At 35.0% G+C, this 22,446-nt stretch overlaps 1 protein-coding gene across 1 annotated transcript in view; it reads left to right on the top strand.

The window, feature by feature from the left end:
* Positions 1-10,028: 10,028 nt before the first annotated feature.
* The window catches only part of LOC105214707 (dynein axonemal heavy chain 3), a 108,866-nt gene continuing 96,448 nt past the window's right edge, over positions 10,029-22,446 (top strand). The window contains exons 1-10 of the mRNA XM_011188282.3: positions 10,029-10,603; positions 10,668-10,871; positions 13,403-13,444; positions 15,670-15,828; positions 15,895-16,005; positions 16,346-16,596; positions 16,970-17,070; positions 17,652-17,799; positions 21,529-21,645; positions 22,213-22,379. Coding sequence (XP_011186584.3) covers positions 10,387-10,603; positions 10,668-10,871; positions 13,403-13,444; positions 15,670-15,828; positions 15,895-16,005; positions 16,346-16,596; positions 16,970-17,070; positions 17,652-17,799; positions 21,529-21,645; positions 22,213-22,379 — 1,517 coding nt within the window. The 5' untranslated portion in view covers positions 10,029-10,386. The remainder of the gene's footprint in view (positions 10,604-10,667; positions 10,872-13,402; positions 13,445-15,669; positions 15,829-15,894; positions 16,006-16,345; positions 16,597-16,969; positions 17,071-17,651; positions 17,800-21,528; positions 21,646-22,212; positions 22,380-22,446) is intronic.

The raw sequence follows: 22,446 nt of genomic DNA, 5'->3' as shown, positions 1-22,446 counted from the left end.
GCTTGTCCAACCGGCAGCTATGGAGTTTCCGAATGCGAAAAGGGAATGGCATTCAGTACGGAAGACAGCTATTGGGTTTCCTTACCTTTTGTAATGCGACGACTGTCAATACACTAACCGCAAAACAATAAATTTATGTTTGAATTTGTGTGAGTAAATGCCACTGACGCGTGCGGCTCTGTGGGTGTGTGTGTGTGTGTACACATGCAATTAACACAACAATTAATTGCGGTGAATTAATGGTGAATTTTGATTAATGACAAATTGATGAACGAAGCAAATGCCAGAAACTTGAACTGCAGGCGGCAACCAACAACAATACATATACATAGGTGCTTATGTTTATGTTGTTGTGTTGCTGTGATGAATGCAGTTGCACTAAGTTGTGTGAAGTCTATTTGCCACAATCTTCAATATATATTAACCGAGCGTGCCACAACAATTTGCAATTGTCATGTTGCGGCGTTGCCAAGTGCATTGTTGCACTGTTGCATTGCAGCCGCATTGTTGCTGCCTTGTTGCATTATTGCGATTGTTGTGCACACAATATGAGAGGCACGACAGACGACAATCAGCCAAATGGACAGTCGAACAAATTGCAACTTACAACACATTCTAGGGACCATTGTAAGTAATTGAGGGTCACGCGTATGCACCGCATGCCACTTGCCACTTGCTTGTCAGCACAAGTGAGTATGAGTGTGAGTGTGTCTGTGTTTTGGTGTGCGATGGCCAACGTAGGTGACAGTGCGTGAGAAGAGCGAATGTCGCACGCACTTACAGCGACAGTTGACACAATCTTGGCACTCGAATGCAAACGAGTGGACCCATGTGAGGTGCACACGCAAAGCGCTGGGGCTGGTTGGTGCAACACTGTTGCTGCTGCTTTTGGCCACCAAAATGCCGTTGGAAATGGCAAAATGGAAACGGTAGTGTAGTGCAGGTGTCATGTGCACTTGACAGGCGACGCTACAAGCTGACGCGCCGGCCTACGAGCGGGCGTGCCACATGCGTGACTGTTGCAGCAATGTGACGCACAATTAAAGCGCTACGCAAAATTTCTTCAATATCAAGCATCAACTAGCCAACAAACAACAATAAAGGCACAAATTGAACGCTGTGAATTGTGAGTGGTAACGGTAAAGAGATGGCATGTTATGCCGTCCGGATTGCAAGCAGTTTTTGATAAATTGACTGAAAGGTCTGTGCGACAAGCCCCATGAGTCAACGAGTCACTCGAATCGCCCGAGCTCAGCTCACTTTAACTAAGGTAGTGTGTATGTATGGGCATAATTGCATTTGCCGATTGCCAACTGTCATTTATACATCAAATAAACATGACGCCCAATCGTTTGCCGCCGCCGCTGTGGCATGGTCGAAAATTGAGATATATAACACACATTAAATGACTTCCGTCAATTGAAGTGCGTACGCTCATGTTGCAAGCACATTTTTGCACGTCCGCACTGCCGCAACACACTGCTCTTCGATGATCGTCTAATTTTATGCTCGTTTTTTATGTCGCATAGTCGAGAGGAAGCAACGCTGCGCCTTCGTTTGTCAATCGGTGTGACGGTGTCGTAATTTCGACGCGTGCAACACGCGTGTGCAACATTTATTCTGCATTTTGAACTCACCATTCCGCCGCTCAAATAGTACGCAATTTTGTTTATTACATTAAATTTGTACGCACAAATACACACGCTTTGACATACTAGTTCCCACATCTTCAGCCAAATAACTGCAAGTTCTGTTCATTTTTTACCCATTTCTTGTTGCTCTGCCGGCGCTTGTTTAGTTATAGTATACCCGCGGCGCACGTGTCGCCATTTTAATTAGACTATCATACGTGCAATTGCTGTGCACGGACGGACATTTCGTCCGTATCTACCACCCATTAGTCGGGCATGACTGTTGTGGAAATTAACAAAATCGTTGCCATTTCACGTCTGAGCGCATAATCTGCTCTCACTGACGCGCTTTTTGTTGTACTTGTCGCATAATCACATTTTCGCATTGAATTGCGTTATGGAGTAAGCAAATGCACACGTGTCTACATTTTCTTGCAATCATACTTTTGTAAAGAACAAATATTTAATGTATTTCTTTCTCCATGTTAATTGGGAAACATACAAATTTATTTAAAATTATTTAGGAAACTCAAAATTTCGGTATTCGAAAATTTTTAATTTCGAGATCCTTAAAGGATCTCGGAGAATTTGTTGCTCATATTCCAAAAATATTCTGATAAATATATAGTTAGTAAGTTAATCATATTGCCAGACTGTTTAAAAATGATTTCTACTATGATCTGAAGTAGAAACAACATCGGAAAACTTATATACAACCAATACTGTGTCAGCAAAGTTCGAAAAGTATTCGTTAAATTTAAAAAAAATTTAACTGAGACCTAATTAGATGTTCTCAAATGCACATAGAAACCCATTGGACCAGCATAGACGCACGGGCGACGCTAACCTATATACGATGTACCAGTTTCTTCTTTTAAGAAGTTAGGTGGGTTTTAAAATTTCAAAAATCGATATTTAAAATATTATCCTAAAATTTCAATTCGATCGGACTAAAATTCTAAGAAATAGACGCTTTGAAAGTCTCGCACTTTAGACCACATCAGTATCAATATAAAACTTTAAACGGATTTACCTCAAAATTAAATTTTTTAGTCGATGGCCTCGATTTCTTGAAAAGCTATTAAACGATTTTGTTCAAATTTCGCACATTTCTTTCAAATAACATTATCAAGGCATTGAATGACTTTTATTACCACTAATGATAATTTTATAACAAATTTTTCTAGTCAATACATGTTAAAATTTTGAAATGTGTTTTTTTCGTTGAAAGTCTGTTAAAAATTCAATTTAATTTAATTTCTTAAGGGAACCCCCCATTCTCGATTTCAAATTTTGACGATTTTCTATTTGGGTTGTAACTTTGTATACTTTTATTTGAAGACTTGTGGTCAAACAAAATCCCTTCTTTTCGGCGGCGCATGTGTTTTCCGCTCACTGGAACTATGATTATTAATTTCGCACAAAAATTAACAATGGCGGATCTTTGAATTTTTTTTTTTAATCTCCTTTTTTTCACCCACAAATCAAGTTGAAAAGAAAAGAAGATCTTCACCGATTTGATCTATCCTAGTTCATACCATATAGAATAACGTATTAAAATTTGGAACCGATTGGATTAATAGGTTTTGAGTAACCTCATGCGCCAGTCATAAAAACACTGTTTCCAGAAAAACGCGTTTAAGGTTTTGAGAAGCAAATTCTTGGTTATAAAATCTACATACGCTTCCACCATAAATCGGCTATATCATCAAGAGTTTTTAAAATTTTCAAGGAACATTCTTGAATAGTTATATGTTCGAATTAAATAAAAAAAATCGATTTTTTGAAACCGACTTATAATTTATAACGAGATTTATTCATTTACTATGGAAATATTTTTTTTATTTAGAATCAACCAATAATTATACTGTCCAAGTCAAGGGCATGTTTTTTGAGACGTCAAGGTACCAATAACTTAATTTTCGGAATTTTCTAATAAAAATTTCACAGAATATTGTTTAAATATGTATCTTTGGAATGCTGAATTGTTTAAACAAAATATGTAACTGTATATGTTTAAAAAGCATTGTAAAAATACTCTTTGAAGATCTAAACTCCATCTACTTAACTAAGCAACCAATCAAGCTTGGATTTTGAAACTTAAACTATTTTATTTTCACCACAGCTCCATTTTTTTACGGAATTTATGATTTTTTGAGAACAATGGTGTTGTATGTCTTTATTTCTGGATTGTATTATGTAGGTCATATATTTGTATTTTATCAATGACTTCAGATTGTCAACTATGCTTTAATTTATGAGATAATTAGGTACATATATATTAATATTTTTCAGAGAGAATTTTTTTAAAGCTAGAAATTTTATCTAATTCGGAGACTTTCCTATTCTTAAATCGAAGTCTCCTTGCTTTTTAGTTCAAACAATTATTTTATTTTATTATTAATTATTTTTTAGAAAACATGCATTTATTGAGCACAATATTCAAAAGAATATAATTTTTCGGGTTTCCCTTCATCAATTTCACTGTCGCACATCGTTTAAAAAATATTAAAATTTTTAATAATTGATATTTATTACGATTTCAGACTAATATCTGTCTAAAAATCCACTAAAGGTGGCAACGATTTAAAAAAATGGAAACATGTAGAACAACTCGCTCCTTCCACCTACCGAACTTGGCTAGCATCTTCCAAGCGGAAGTACTGGGCATAGAGAAGACCTGTGAAGCTCTATTGGGTAACTACGAGAGATAAAGCAATAATATTTACAGGTAAACAGGCGGCGCTCCTGTCCTTGTCGTCGCCAATGACTAACTACAGCGTAGTCCATTACTGCAAGAATGCATTGAGACAAAGTACAATTAAACTTGATCTGTGTTCCCGGCCACAGGAACATGTTCGGTAACGAAAGGGCAGAAGAGTTGACAAAGGCAGGAGCCGTTCTAGACGAATCCAATGGATCGATCAGAAGTGAGCTCAACCTTCAATTCGAACAATTAGCTGAGAACATTTGGAAAAATTCAACAAAATATAAAATAACTAAACGGATATGGCCAAAATATGATAATACGAGATATCGGGTCTTATTAAACAGGTCCAGGAAAAGTATTTTCTGACTTACAGCCACTATTGCGGGTCATTGGCCATTTGGAGAACATGCTATGAAAATGGACATGATCTACCAAAACATTTGCGAGGCTGTGAACTAGAGGGGAGTAAGGAAACAATTTTCCACTTTCTCTGTGAACGTCCAGCCATATCGCAGATCCGACACAGGACACTTGGAATCCATCAGGTATCAAACCTTGAATGGTTGTCCACTAAAGGCATATCGGACATAAGTAGCTTCATCGAAAACACAAAGTGGTTTGAACGGAAGGATGAAACGGGATAGCAGTAAATTATTAGGTCTGCGATTAGTGTATCAAAATGGCACATCTAGTGCTAATTGAGTTCATAAAATGATATGGCTGCACTCATACCTACCTACCTACCTAGAACAGCATTGAGATCCGTTTTATGATTATATCTGTGGTGAGCAAACAATAACAATTCTAGCTTTTAAATACGACATTAAAGTGACGAACGGTATTCCTTAATAATTAAAAACGCATTATTCAACAAAAAAACTTAAAATCCATTACTTTTTAATTATTTGTTTAAAAATAAAATCATTAAAAATACTTTGATTTTACAAAATAATGGTTTGCATGCATTAGTATTAAAGATACAGCGAACTTGAACTCAGTAGTTGCGACGTTGAGTTTTTAAAAACACATCAGTTTTGCATTAAGTGTGGCAACGTCACCTACTCACAGCGAGAATACGCTATGCAAGCGAAGGATGTCAACTCGGTGACTGCAAGTGAACCAAGGGTGGACGATGACAACGAAAACTTGGCGAAAAAAAAATGTATTATATGTATACACAAACTACATATATGTATGTGTATGTGTACAAGCAACGGTAATTGCCGTTAAGGCAACATCCACGCAGCAAAGTCTTCTTTGTCGTTTGATTAATGAATATTTAAGTTGCGGACTTGAAAAATTGTACCAACGAACGTGCAGCAACTCAACTATAATGCAGCCTTACAAGACCAACAACAACACACGGCAATTGGCTATGCTATGTATTTGTAATACAACAACAAAAACTGCTACTGTATGCGCGACTTAACCCAAACGACACCGGCATTACAGGCATTACGAATTAAGGGTGTTGCATGCAACAGGGTCACATCAGCACCAGCAGCCAACGAGCGTCAAGTGATTTAGTTGCCACCACCGAAAACAAGGTGTGTGAGCTGTGCGCACACTAAGTTTCACACAATTTTCTAGATCCATGAAGGTGCACGTCAGTGTGTGTGTGTGTGTGTGCGTTTGATGTGGCTGTGGCACGGCAAAGCTCTAAATTAGGCGGCTGTTTGTCGTGCACACGTACACGGTAGACGGCGGCTTAGCACAACAAATGGCAAATGGTGAGCAGTTAGCGGCGTCTAACGGCATGAAGCAAGCATGCAGCAGGCGGCAGTTGTCAATTGAAAACGTGCCAACAATTTGCAACGACGATTAATCGTGCCCCGTTTTCGCCTTTTTCTTTCATTTTTCCACTCTCATTGCTTACACCGCGAACTTGCAACTAGGTGGACTAGGTGTTGCATATTTCGCATTGTTGCACGTCCTGCCCAAGCGCCATTTCCAGCTAACGAATGTACACGATTTGCTTAACGTCGCAATGCCATGGGATAACGTGGTCTTGGCGACGCACCATAGTCAAGCGTCCATAAAGACAGGTGTAGTTTTGAATATCGCAGTGAACCTGCGAGACAGTTTTATTGTATTAGGACTATTTGAGCTACGTATCGGTAAAGTTCCTATACTATTCGATTTGGAAATCCTAGAAGTAATATAAATCCATCTCATCATTAATATCCAGTATGAGATCGTCATCAATAAGAGAGCTGCTTTCCCTGTGTTGAAATAGGTGTTTTTGAAGCTATATTATTAATTCATAATCAAGAAATTTTATTGACATGGTTCTTCAATATGTAATTACATATGTATATATTTATATAAACTTCAAGAAAAACACAATCGATATTAAAGCGTTTCCAAGATGAAACAAATTTTAAACTTCGGTCCTTATAAAATAAATTACGAACGACTAACGAGTACGTCAAAACGAAAACTTGTACAACAATTAGTCTAAAGCGTAATTTGAACTCATTTGTTAAGGAACGAAAAAAAGATATAGAACCAAATTCTTATATATCAACCCCCCTCTAACTCTATACTTCTCCCTTATAACTTCACGTAAAAACAATTAACATTTCCTGTAAGGTATAAATGGACTCCGCAAGAATATTATTCAATGACTCCTTACAGAACACCGAGTCAATACAATTTTTTCTGAAGACGGTCTCTTCGCGGCAGTTAGTTTATTAAGCCTTAAAAACCTCAAACAAGGACTATCCATTAATTGTATAAAGTCAAAGCATAATCTATAAATGAGAAAGTTTGGAGCATCTTGAAGATCTTCCTTACCGAGTTTTAAGCTAACACCAAGCGGGCTATAGTTTTTAAGAAAATACTTTTCAATCAACTTAGAGGTGAGTATTTAACAATTATTCAGTAAAACATCTTATTAATTGAGAATTTTGATATATTTACCCGTATTTAGCTTTTCTTCTAACCTTTCTTCTAAAATAAATATGAATTTTGGGACTGTAGAGTCCCTATAGAATGCCTATGAAGATAAATAGGAAATATACATATATTGAACAAGTTTCTCTACAGAATTGGAAGTTTTTCTATTCAGATTTTACTAGATGAAACTAGGGAAGTTCTATTCTATACTATTATCTGAGGCTCTAAGTAATAGGTTTTGCCGAAAACAAGTTTTGAGAATTTAATCTAGCAGCTTCAGTTTCCTTATCAATAGATCAATTTATCACTTCATAGTTACTAAAAATTCTAAAAATCTGTAACTGATGTAGCGTCAGATGTTTTTCTAGAAATATTCTATTTAAATGTGTAGCATTGTAGCTTATAGGGGATATCAGTATTTACATTTAGCCTAGACCGTTTAAGAAGCCGGCGTACTAAACGTACTTACAATGATAAAAAATTTAAAGCAACAGCTAGTAATGACGCTTTACCCAGTTGCCGAGCCTCCAATTCGCTTTTTAAGAAAAAATTTTCTTGGTGATGACCGAATATTCAAGAAGCACTTGATGCTGATACCATCTTACCGCTAGCGCCTTATAAAAACGCGAATCCAACTCCGCCGCCTCGCCGACTCACCTTCTTTGTTATTGTTTTCGTTGCTCTTATTTTCCCATAATTTGTATGCGCTTAATTTGTTGACTTTTATTGTTATTTATCGCGATGCCAAAGGAGCTGCCAAACTGCTGAGGTGTGGCACACAGTGCGTCCGCCTTCGTTCTATGGAAGTAAATATGAGAATGAGTTTCAAATTCTTATATATATATTGGTGTATATTGCGTTGGAGCTATAATTTGGCACAACCAAATCGCATTTTTATTCATTTTTAAGGAGATTTTAATGTGCCACACATTTAAGCTGCTGCGTTGCTCCACAGCGTTACGCTGTTGAAAATTAATAAATTCGCCGCTATATTCTGTGTCCAAATAATATTTTATGTATTATGTGGTGGTGCGAGTGCCGCGGCTCTTGAGTGTGGAGTGCTTTGGACTTAGTTTATTGAGCTGCTAATAAAAGTGGAGATTTTATGAGTGTAAACATTTCGCCACGCAGACGTCCGCACTTGACAGCAGTGAAGCAGGAAATTGGTTGCTTTTCTTCGTCAATGCATTAGCATACTTTTGTGAGACATTTTGTATGAAAATATTCAAAATTTATAAAATTTAATTAAAACAAGCTTAGTTTGAGCGTAATTATTGAAATTTTGATTAGGAGAATCTTCATGTTAGACCGTAGTTCGTAAATAGCTAAAATTTCGTTCTTTTGGGATTCCGTAACCTAGGATCTATAGCCTACGTGTCAGCAAAAGAATTTTTTTTTCGAATTGTATTTTCCTTTCTAAAATATATACGAATATTGAACTTTGGAGAATGAGAAGGATTACGCTTCTGTAACCAATTGAACTTATATTGGATATCTTTATATATATAATATTAGGTTGGCAAATATCTCCTTTCTGCTTTTCTGCTCTTTATTAAATGCTTTATAAAAAGTGTAACAGTGATCGTATTTAGTTCAAATAGTGCGCCGTTTCGTTCGATAATCTGTTTACATCTAGACAGCAACTTGATAATACCCCCCTCGTAGAAGCCCGCTCCTTATTTGCGAAGAACTCGGACAGCCACTTTTCACAAGCCTCTTTTGAGTTCAACTTAACACCACCAAGGGCGTTCGCCATGGACAGGAACATGTGGTAATCAGCTGGCGCTATGTCCGAGCTATATGATGGATGCGATAAAACCTCCCACCCGTGCTCCCGAAGTATGTGGTCTGGCGTTGTCCTGATGGAACACTACACCTTCCTGTTGACCAATTCTGGGCTCTTCTGGTCGAACGCCTGCCTCAAGCGGTCCGGTTGTTCGCAGTAGATGGTAGAATTAAGCGTCTGGCCATTTGGGAGCAACTCATAGTGGATGATTCCCTTCCAATCCCACGAAACAGTCTCGGCTTGGCCACTGTTAGGGACGATTCACCGGCCTTCGACCACAACCGTTTTCACTTGATATTGTCCTATGTGATCCATTTTTCGTCTCCAGTCACCATCTGCTTCAAAAATGGGTCCAGTTCGTTCCGTTTCGGCAGCATATCGCAGGCGTTGATTTGGTCCAGAAGGTTTTTTTGCGTCAAATCATGCGGCACTCTCATCTCCTGGGCGATGTCATGAGATGCCACATTCTTCTAGTAGACTACAGTAGTTTAGCTACAACATTTCTTGACCTAACTTAACGTATGACACTCCATGGATTTAAGCTTCTAATGATAACTGTATAACTTTAAGAAGCTTTAGCATTTATTCACTAAGATTTTCTAATAAAACTTAAAAACACTTCAATCCTTTAGCAACATGTTGCGCAGATTAAACTTTTGTAAACAAAATCAACAATCAGTCTGATAAAATATGAAATATTATTTGTAAATATGCCACGGTGGCAATCAACAAGGCCTGGCCGATTGTGTATTCGCAGGGGACATGCCACCTGCAGCCCACGCCACTGCATGGCAACGTAAACAACAACCGCCAACTGTCAACCACCGACCAACGACCACCTGTACGGATCCGCTCAACGCTCCAACTGTGCAACCGACCGCATACGTTGCTTGGCAGCCGCCGTTTGCCTTTACGCTTGTTGTTTATAAACAAAATCACCTGGCAAGGCTTTTGCTTTTCAAATATTTTCAATTCCCTGTATTTTTCTAGACTCTTTGACAAGTGCGCCCTCCGACACATTTCAACGTCATTCCATTTATTTAACTCGATTTCATTTTACTTCCACAGATGACAGAAAAATATTGAAAAAATATTTTATTTGCCTCTTCGCAAAGACAAATATCAAATATATTTACAGCTGTAAAAATCTGTAGCGCAACCGTGAAACGTGTAACGAAAATATAACGACAACGATAGTCGTGTTAACGGTAAAACTGTGAAAAATAAAATCGTAAAACTCCACACAAAAAAAAAAGAATCCAAAAAAAGTAAGAGAGAAAAATATACACCACATCGCTCATTGTATAATTGAACGCAATCGCTCGCAGCGTCGAAGGAGGCGCTTGCCTTAGTCCGCGACCATGAATAAGAGCATACAGCCGGAGGCTCGGCCCTACTGTGTCCAGCCGCGCCGACCAAAGCGCCTTACAATGAAAAGCTGTGAGACGCGCAAACGGCGAAACGATCCGAATACACCGGTGCGCCGCAACATCGTCGACTGCCCGTTCTACACCTTCAAGTATAAGTTCGACGAGTTGCCACTGGATCCAGCGAAGGCGTACATCGAGGAAAAGATTGGTAAGCTCGCAGAGAATTTGTGGTGTTTAAATATAATTTTGTGTTTTTTTTTTCTGTTGTGCAGCTCATATGCAGGTCGACCAAATTGTGGGACGCTGCAATAAGGAATTGGATTTTCACATCTATCAAATGGACCATGTCAAATGGGAATATGAGGAATGTAATGACGATAGTCTGCAGGAACTGAAACTGGAGGATATTGTAATGCCACAGAAATTCGAAATGTTGAAGGATAAAAAGGAACATAAATATTCATTCAATGGCCGAGGTGAGTGCGCGCATATGTAAGCTGAGTGTGCTAAAGATAATTGATCTTCCGTGAGCTCTCCAAGCGTCACTGTTTACATTTTTAGGGTTCATTTGAGGTCCAGCTTGATTGTTTTCATTTTAAAATCAATAGGATTTATTGAAAAACTTGTTTATGGGCATATAAGTGAATTTTAGTTTGCAGTGAATTGTTCGGGATCCCGAAATTTCGGGTTAAAAATTGAAAGTAAATAAAATAATTTAAAAAAATAATACAAGTTCAACTGATTTTTAAATAAGCTTTCTTAGAGATCGTTTCCATATTTTTTTTGTGAGGATCCCGAAATTTCAGAATTGTTGCAATTTTATTCAGATTGTTTTATTACAATTCAAACTAGGTTCGTTTAGGTTAGGTTAGGTTTGTTCGAAAAATTTCGAAATTTAGAGATTGTAGTTTTAACAATAAAAATTGATTAATGATTGTTTAGAGACCATTTTTATATATTGATAAATGCGTAGATTTGAAATTATATAACAGTAAATTTTCGGGATCCCGAAATTTCAGGATTATTGCAATTTGTATATTTTTATGGAATTTTAACTTGGATATTAGATTTTTAAAAATAGAAAAAAAATCATAAGGGTTACCAACTCTACAAGTGGTAAATTTAGAAAAAAGTTCCGTGTCATGAATTTTAATGGAGATATGTCTCTATTTGCTATACGTATATTATTAAAACTGGACACTTAATTTATAGTGAAATATAAATTTCAAATTTATACGCAAACACAGAACTTGCGAACTTTGAGTGTCACTACGTAGGGATCTCTGTGGGAATTGAGAACATTAAAATTACAAGTCGGTTGCAATAATATAAACTACAACAACACTAAGCGTGTACATAAATATTTTAGTCCACAAATACTTATAAAAGTCTGCATATCTAACTATATAAATATATAAATACATATGTATGTATTTACAAACAACTGCCTGTAAAATTCAAGGGTCATAAAATTTCTATTTACTGCCATTGCGGTGTCTATGAAAACGAGCAACACACATTTTTCGCTTTCAATATTGCGGCCGACACTCGAGCGCATATTTTGTACATTTGCTTTTAAATTATTTATGCGGTCAAAGCATTGGAACTGGCACTAAATACTTGCGAGTGTATCGAAAGCCGCTTATGGGTATGGGCTTTTTCGTACTCTCACACTCGGTGCGTAGCAGTACAAACCTACATTTACGAATGTATTAATGCAATGAAGCGCCTATTACTTTCACTACACTCCTTGCGTATGCAAATCGATAACGGAACATTTACATAAAAATGTTATTTCAACTTGCCAATGGTCATAATGATGCCCGCCGAGGCCGACTACTGATGATATTGGATTCGGCAGCAAGAGCACCAGCAGCAGCCCGCGCCTGTTTGGTATGTCCAAAGTATGCCCGAAATGGCCTTTGGGAATTTTCACATATTCCCCAATTCTTTTGGTTCCTCCACAAATGTTGTACGGTGGTGGACATATAATTGGAAATGAATTTTAGTGAAAGTGAAATTCTAGTATCATATACTTGTAAATTGTAGACTGTGCTCGAAACTTAATCTATAGGGAACTTGTGTGCCCTGTAGCTTCAATGAATGAACTCTGAAGGTCCTCATATTAAATACTAGATTTCAAAATCATAAGCTTATATTGTCCCTATTCATATTACCACCACTGTATTACCAGAGACTGCCCAGCGTACACCAATGGGACAGTTTAGTCTAGCTTACAGCACTACATGGACAGTTGTGTAGGCACTCATTGCTTGAAAAAACTAAAATAGACTCCGGCAAAAAGTTGAAAATTCGGTCATCATTGGCATTGTCACAATAATGGTGCACGTGTGTGTTAGTGACTGCTTATCACGCATGTTTTTAAATACCCAAACGTAAGCTTACACACTTCTATAACAGTACAGATATACTCGCACATACATATGTATATATATTTATATATATTTTAAGTCACTTCAACTTTAATGCCTTTAAGTGTACACTAAAGAGCAGTCACACTTGCCAACTACTTGTGGACCCCATGTTGCTTGTGAATAATTTTCTATTTTGCATAATTAACTACTTGTACGAATATGTACAGTGTTTAACCTAGTATTTGTAGGGCATATTTAGGGGCAACCTACTAGTAGTAAGAGGTCAAGGGGCAAATCATTTCGGAAAAACAGAATTTTATTGAATTGGTTTTTGAAAACTAATATGAGAGAAATAGAGTGAAAATGGGAGTGAGAGATGGAAAGAGAATGCTTGACAGTGATTGTAAGAGAAAGACTGGGTGAGAGAAATATTAGTTTAAAACCGATCTTATTTCAAGGCCCCTTTCAATAATTAACATCAATAGAATATATACTACAAAATATTTAAAGAATTTAATCTCAAGAGTACACAAATTTTAAAAGCAACACAATATTCTTGAATTTTAGAAACAAAATAATATATTTTATAATATTTTTCGTATTTTAATATTTTTCAAAAATTTCATTTTCAGCCTGTGACCAATTTCCGTGGCTTACAAAATGCTGGGAAAATAGTAAGTACGAATTTCGAATATAAATTAATATAAAATGTACTCAGAACAAAACCACCTGCAGCATTCAAACCCACTGGGTACTCGAAATCAACAAGTGTACAAATTAAAAAAAAAGTAATATAAATAGAAGCACTTAAGCTCCCGGCCGTTTAATTCCTTAACGCACATAAATTCTGCAAATTAATAATTCAACTACATTTTACGTTTAAGTGCTCTTCTGTTTTATTGCAACAAGTGCAGAAACATACAAATGAAATAAATACCATATATACTACTTAGATAAGACTGTAGATACATATTTATATATAAATTTTTTTGCTTAGAATTTAAATTAAAACATTTTATTATATTTTTCTTTTTATTTCATAATTGAATTTTATGATAGATGCGTTTTATATTCGTTATTTTTTTATTTTGATAATTATTTTATATCGACTAAGCAAAATTAAATTACTAAAAATGAGTAAGAATTAACGAAACTCTATACAAAGCTCTCAAACTGTTATGCTGCTTCCAAACTGTTGCGCTTATCCATTGAAAGCCTATTTTATGTAACGATATTTCTGATACGCCCTAAAAGTATGCAACATTTTTGAAGGAGATATATGGTTGAATGAAAGCAAAAACAACAACAACAATAAAGTCATTATGATTCTACTGATATATAAAAAATTATTGGTAAACACTGCAAGAGCAAATATTTCCCTCCAATTCACTTTACAATACTCACCGCTAGATATTATTATACAATATCGTATACCACTTAAATGTATATTATTATTAAATTTTTCGTTCAATTTCACTCGTGTATCGGAAATCTCATCGCGGCGGTTGAGTGGCGGCTGGACTCTGACCGCGTACAGGGTGTTCCGTATGAACAAATGTGGTGAAAATAGTATTTATTAATAAGTAGCGGATATTTTTGATAATCAAATTAAACATTTTTCCAAATATTTTATGAATGTTTTAAAATCATCAATAAAAGTAGTGTATACGCTATTATTATAAAAATATTGTGAATAAGAAATTGAAATATTTATATGAGTTTTTCCTTAAAGAAAAAATAGAAAAATTATTTAACTTTCAATATTAACTATAGCTATTTATTGTTAAAAATTTCACATATGTATTTAATATTTAGCTTTTTTGAGTCAAAACTTTGGTATCATTTTAGTTAGATTACAACTTAAGGGGTTACATGGGTTTTGTCAGGCAAAAAAGGGCTATTTTCAATATTTTTTTCTATATAAAAAATTATTTATTTATTACAAACTTTTTTCTGTCTTATAGATACATATTAAAATAATAATTTCTGAAATTTTCCAAAAAAAAATTAAAACTCCTCCATTGTGTCGTCATTTCCGGCGATCCCTCGGAAAAAAGGTGCGTCTGCGTTGTCAGCTTAACTCCTGACAGGATCATCCAGAATGAAAAAAAACAATAATAAGTGTTTCAGTTAAAACCATAAACTCGTGATTGAACGAAGGAAAGACAAAAAAAGAATAAATTGGAATTTTGGCAAGCATTTTTCAAAAAAAAAAATAATAATAAAAATTTCGATCAAATTTGCTTGACATTTTGTTTTTTTTTTTAATAGTTGTAATTGAAAAAAAAAAACTCGACTAAATGGTATCTCGAACACCTGTGCAAAATTTCATCAATATCGCTTGAGTAGTTTTCGAGAACATTCGACAACCGACTTTGAAAACACGGTTTCGAGAAAAACGCGTTTAAAGTTTTGAGTAACAGTAATGCCTGACTTGGAGCGCACACCTTCCAAACCCTGTATCTCCCGTTCGCCTTGAAATTTTAGGATAATATTCTTGAGATGTTGTAGAAATTAATAAGCCAAAAATAACGATTTTTTTTACCCACGAAACCCATGTAACCCCTTCATTGAAGAATTCTTAAAAATTCGCAAAAAATATGATGTCAGCAGTTTGAGAGCTACATGTATGATTTTTTATTATTAACATTTCAAATTTAATTTTAAGTTTATATTTATTTAAATAATTTAAAATTTTAGAATTATAACAGAAAACAGTAAAGAACTAAAAAATCTTTATAAATATTATTTTTTTTATTTTTAAAAAATTATTTATTAATAAATTATTTTTAAATAATAAATTATGTTTTATATATATTTTTTTATATTATATATGTACTACTTCTTGATCAAAAATTGTACCAAAAACAATTGAATAACATAATTTCCTTTCCACCAGTGGAACCCAGCGAAGAGTCAGTCTATCGCGTTACCAGCGAACTGCTGCAAATCTACTGCGCACGCCGTGTACGCATCTTCTATGCGGATATGCGCACCAAAAGTCAACTGTACACGAATGAATTGCGAAAAATGCACGGTAGTCCATCGGATGTTATAGGCAAGTGACGCAAGAGCTACTAACAACAAAAAAATATTAAATTATACACTTTTCCAAAATACGCAGGCGGCTTACACACACAAACGGCGCAGGATCTGCGCGTTGAGGCGCTGCGACGGCCACGTAAAACGCCCAAATTCACACCTGGCGATCATTATGCGCTGCGCACGCCTGAAGGTATGCCATGAAATAATGGAAAGAAGTGAAACTTAACTAACAAGCGTGGTAGTATGTAGTAGCTGCAGTAATGTATTTATATTTTCCGCTAAAGACTCTTTAGCGAGACTCCTTTTTATTTACTTGCTGCGCTCACAAGCTGCTTAGACACTTTTATACTTTTGCATTTTTCATGCGAAACTTTTCCACCTGCTGCTGCAGCAACAACAACAAACGCCAACGCTTGTGTTGATACCATTTAATTTTTTTCGCCTACACTTTATCTACTATATATATATATGTATGTTTGTATGTGTTTGAGTGTATAAATTTGTGTTGTTGCATGTGGCACGCTTTGCAGAATGCCGGAACGAGCTAATACGCATGGGCAAAGTTATAGACAAATTAATAGAGCCAACATTGCGACGTGCCAGAGAGAACATGAAACGACAGGCTGAGGAGGATGCTGCTGCTGCAGCAGCTAAAGCATCGACAACAGCAACAACTACAAAGGTGAAGTCAGTAGCAGCAACAAAGAAAATGTCCAGCACAACGGAACGCGGAGCGGGCGATGCATGCACCGAAAAGCAGGTGAAGCGCTACGTAAAAAAGGTGGGTGGACACTCCTACACGAGTATTATAGAGTATAAACAAATATTTGTTTTGAACAAAAGCAACTGTGTGTGTGCGGCATAGGTAGGTAGCAGCAGTTTTCAAAGTGCTGAAGTTATAAGTCGTTTCGTTTGGCATGCAAACAACAAACAATAAAGAAAATGACAACAAAAAATATTCATAATAATATAACTGAACTCTAAGAAAGTTAAGCGCCTAGACAAAGGTTGCAAGTTGTTGCAAGCACTGTCACGCATTCACTCAACTCTTGTTTTGTTTTGTTGTTGCACATATATACATATATATGATAACTATTTTCATTTCTTTAATGTCGCATCATTGTTTCTTTCCTCTACTATCTCCACTTGAATAGCAAAAGAAGAACCCATGCAATCGCCACGATGCTGTGCTGCGACCCTCAGATTTCCCCACCTTCGAAGCCTACATGAAGTGCATGAAACGCTACGAGCGCGAGTAAGTGAAAACCAACAAAGAAAGCACACGAAAACGCCGCAAAGCATTTGTGTGCGCCAGAAAACTAACCAACAAAAACAAAAAATTTTAAATATAACGGCATATTGCAAGCGTCAAGCATAATTTCGTAGTATTGCAGCTGCGGCCGGCGGCCATGTTGCATCCTGACAAGTATTTGCTTGCACGCGTATATTTCTTTCTATAAGAAAGAGAGAGTGTATGTGTGTGTGTACGTGTGGGTGTAAAATATGCACAGCTCCACAGCGGGGTTGCATGTGCAACACATTATCTTCATTGAGCTCTTAATTAATACGGCGCTTGTCGCTTGCATATGTAGCCCACGGCCAACAGCGGCAACTGGTTATGTAATGCCATGCAGCAAGACACGTCAGAGCTCATTAAAATAAATTAACAAGTATTTGTAAGCCCACGTACAAACGCATATTTTCCACTCACCGGACGTGTGTGCACAACTAATTGAGCGCCACTTACATTCTATACATATCCGCTTGTTAGAAAATATTATTTTATACACTTATTTGTGATTTGTAGTTTATAATACTTATAATTATTATTCGCAGAAGATTCAAGTACATCGAAGGCCTGCAACCTGTCGATCCGGAGGTACAAAAGGCGCTCATACTGGCACGCTATGAGGCGAAATTGTTAGAGGCTGAGCAAAAGTTTACACTGAAAATCGAAAAACGCTACAAATATCTAATGAAGAGTGTAAGTATGTTTATTACATTTATTGGTAAGTAGAAAGCAGATGCTTCTAAAACCCTAAAAGACTCTAAAATGGTTCAAAAAAGCATTCTATAGGTAATTCAAGTGAATTAGAATTGGTATTGTTTGCATTCTTGGAATATTTAGAGATCCATTCGGATTATTCATTGAAATGGATAAAAGCTGAATATGTGGAATCTATTTTGTAGAATTATTCGATAATTCCGATTTAAGAAGTTTCCATTAACAATCGGTTTTTAGATAATATTTATTCGTATTTTTTTCGAATTTTTGCAAAACAAAATTATTTATTGGAAACCTGCTAGCGTCTCAATATTTCAAATACGCTTAAAACCCAAACTATATAATTTCGATATGTCTACTATGAATGTAGATTTCCTTACCAGGACCATCACCAACATAAAAAATTGTGTTTCACCAGGAAAACGGGGCATACTGATTTCTTCTACTCTTAGATAGACACATACATACTTGCGTTAGGTTAAGTATTAAGTATTGCTGACATCACAGAGCCCTAGATAATCGAGAGCGGATAATCCTAAATTTGTGAAGAGTTTTATTTCGATTCCAGCTACCAATCAACCTTTATCTTGCCTTTAAAGTACTGCAGAAGATAGTGCAGAGACTATTATATCTTACTATCTCGCTTTCTTCCAGAAAACTTCACACTTGGCGACCGGCAAAATTTTTAGTCTCTCCTCATAAATGACCGTTCGTTAATGATCGCTCAGATGAGATCTTAAGGATAAAGATCATATAGTCATATCTTCTGCAGATCATAGGCCAAGTTTTAAATTTAAGACAGAAGGCACGATTCTTTAAAATATAATCTAGTTGCCGTGAACTAAGTATCGGTTTCGTATGTAGAAATTGCATTTTTTGATAAAGATTTTCCAGTGTCTTCATTGAAACTCCTGAGTTGGCGGAGGAGGAGTCTCTGTTATTTCTTTACTATGGTATTCGATTTAGATTGATATTGTTATATATTTTAATTCCAACACTATACCTATTATTTTCATCTTTGTATGTGCCTTCTTCGTATATCGCTATACTCCTTCCATGAAGAGTTAAAGCACTGAGTAACCATATGCGATAGAAATCGATTTTTCAAGCATATACCATTAATAATTAGACTTTGCAAATTGCAGTGCATGCATGACTTGGCCTTTAGAAAACTTTAAATATTTTATATAAGTTGTTAATAGTTGGATTTCTCGACTAAAAAGAAAGCAACTAACTGTGGCTCTTGCGTGACTGCTGAAGGCCATTTACACCTGCAATTACACTTCATCGCCAGGAGGCACGCATATGAATACATACATATATATATGTATATGTATAGTATATAAGAACATAAATACAAATATATATGAGCTTTAGGTATTCGACTAACCGAATTAACCGAATATGGCATTATTCGAATAATAATATTCGTAAGTTGTGGACTATACGATTTACCGCTCATTTTTGACTATTCGAATAGTACGTGTTCATTCATTTCCTTATTTTTATGAAAAAAGTGAAACTCATGAAAAATGGTGCGGAAACTTTTACAAATTCACAAATTTAAAACAAGCAAAAATCAAAGGCTGCTTGGATTTCAAACAAATTTCATTTATTCAAATACTCGTAGAAGGGAAACTATTCGAATAATCGCATTAGAACGACTATTCGAATAGTATTAATCGGTTAATATTCATATGAACGGTTAAAAAGCGGTTATTCGAATAATCGGTTTTGAGGTTATACGAATAATTTTAAGAACTCTATATATTTGTAGTAAGCTACAGTGGCAAATTAGTTGTTTGTATATATGTATATAGTACAAATCTTGTTGTGTAACGCTTACGCTAACGGTAAGCTGCGAGTAGCGTGTTGAGCGAAAATTTTGCTCAGTCATATTGTTAATTAGTAAAGTGCAGTATTTGTTAGACTCAAATAGGAGGAAGGAAAGGAATGAATAAGAAAAAAAAACTGCAACTGCAAGGTTTCATAATTTATCAAATAATAAAGGTCATTGTATACATACAAATATATAAGCGTAAATACATACACATATATTTACTTATACACAAAAATGTATACAATTGTCAGACAAATTCAGCACGTACACACATCATTAATTACAAGTGAAAAACCGCTACCAAAAAAATTTAAAAAAATACAAAAACAATAACAAATCATTTTCATAGCGGCAAATAAATCACTCTAATAAAATTCTTTATTTTCACTGCGTAATTCGTTTGTAAACACCTTAGTGGCGCTTATTTGAACAATAAACTTTAAATAGCAGGGGACTTTAATTGGCCGCTATAAAATTAAGAAGAGAATTAATTTAAATAAAATAATACTCACATTTATATATACATAAAAAATATATATGTATTCAAAATATATATATACGCTTTTTAATAAGTAAATGACCAGCGTAAATAATAAAATGTGAAATTATAAAAACCACTTTGCACGCATCATCGCCTTGCCAACCAGGTGGCTCCAAATTAAATGAAGTGGATTGAGCGGTTGATTGTCGGATTTTGGTTTTTGTTGCATCGTAAAAACCACTTTATGAGCTAATATAAAAGAAATTAACTTCACGCTAGTATGTGTATGTGTGTGTGCCTTGTGCACATTTAAACTTTAAGTAAAATTAAAATTGTACACACGCGCACAGATTTTGGAGTGTATGTAACTGTAATTAACATGAATTCAACCGCATTTCGCAATTGTGGCGCTCAAAAGTAGGCAACATGTTTTTGTTCAAGCAGCCGTAGAAGTGGACATAACTGCAATGCAAAATTACCGTTATGTTATGTATGTGTGGTTGTGTATGAATACGTCAAATTAAGTTAATTACTTCATATGCTTATGCCACAGTTATAAAACTGCGGGGAAAACAAATGCAAGAATAGGTACACACATATTCGAAGTGAAAATACAAAATCTGTGTTAATTTATGTTAAGTTAGTTATGTTATGTTATATTATGTTAAGTTAAGTTAAGTTACGTTAAGTTATGTTAAGTTAAGTTAAGTTAAGTTATGTTAAGTTAAGTTAAGTTTAGTTAAGTCAAGTCAAGTTAAGTTAAGTTATATTATGATAAGTTACGTTAAGTTAAGTTACCTTATGTTATGTTAAGGTAAATTATGTTATGTTAAGTTAAGTCAAGTTAAGTTATATTATGTTAAGTTAAGTTACGTTAAGTTATGTTAAGTTAAGTTACCTTATATTATGTTAGGTTAAGTTAAGTTAAGTTCTATTATGTTAAGTTAAGTTACGTTAAGTTAAGTAACCTAATATTATGTAAGGTTAAGTTATTTATGTTATGTTAAGTTAAGTTACGTTAAGTCAAGTCAAGTCAAGTTAAGTTAAATTAGATTTTGCTATATTTTCTTCAGTCAATTATTATTGCATTAAATCATTGTAATTAAAAAAAAACCATAACAATTGTACATCAATTCTCAATTCGAGCTTACTCAATTTAATACGCAATTTTACAGAATGGAAAAAAATTCCAAAAAAATCCAACTTGTGTTTATGTTTTTAAAAGCTCTGTTGACTTTTTAACTGAAAAGCTTTTCCTCAAATTATTATACTCCTCCAAGTTCGCTATTTAAACATTTTTGCAACTTTGTAACACTTACATAATCAAACTTGTTCTATACATAATATTTCCTTTATTTTTCTCTTTGATTTGCTATTTTTCTTTCAGATCAGCGCTTTGAGTCTGGAAACATTTCCCTCGCACTTGATTAAGAAAGTTTGGATAAAAATCGATCCGCGCGTTACATTTTTACAGGAAATTCATAAGTTTATATTACGAGAAGAGGTGCGTTAGTAGATAATAGTTGATTAAGTAACTCTGTATGTGTGTTTGTGTGGAAATTTGAAGAATGTACGTGCTGTGTTTTATGTGGGAATATTTAAAGTTACTTAAATTTCATATTGAAATTAAAAGAGGTTAATAAGGAACAAAATATACTCAATAGCGTGAAGAGGAAGAATATAAAATTGAAAAAATTTAGTCCTAGTTCAGTTTTTAGGTTACTTTAGTTACAGTTAAATTCAAAATATTTTATTTGAAAAATTTCAAAAATAATTTTGAGGATATTTGAAAAAAAATAAGAAATAATAAAATGAATCCATAAATTTAAAAAGTAAAAATAATTTTTTTTCAAGAAAAAAAAAATTAAGTATTTCTATCAAATTTTTTGTGAGATTGCTCTAGAAATATGTTTAGAAGATAATGAGGCACTAGATTATTAAATATGTATATTACTATATATCCAAAACCTCCTTCATTTTCTCACAACACATGCAACCTACTCCCTGCTCACATCAATTCTAATAAAAATCCAATGACAATACTCGTGCGTCTATTTGCTTTTATGTGCAGAAACTTTGGCCGAATATTTATCCCGAGGTCATGCTGCTGGATTATCTCTTCAATGGCGAACGGCAAATTAATGCCACTGTCGCCGTCTTAATTATATCGTGCATCATAGATCTGCAAGAGGATTTTCGGTATTACGTGAAACGGAACTTTCTACGCTATCTGCTCAAGTAAGTGAAGCATCGAAGGGGTGTCTTAGCATACTGCACATTTATATAAGTGTATATAAGTAAATAA

Source organism: Zeugodacus cucurbitae, chromosome 4 (genome assembly GCF_028554725.1).
Source record: "Zeugodacus cucurbitae isolate PBARC_wt_2022May chromosome 4, idZeuCucr1.2, whole genome shotgun sequence".
In the NCBI taxonomy this organism is placed as follows: domain Eukaryota; kingdom Metazoa; phylum Arthropoda; class Insecta; order Diptera; family Tephritidae; genus Zeugodacus; species Zeugodacus cucurbitae.
This window is presented reverse-complemented; position numbering and strand designations above follow the sequence as displayed.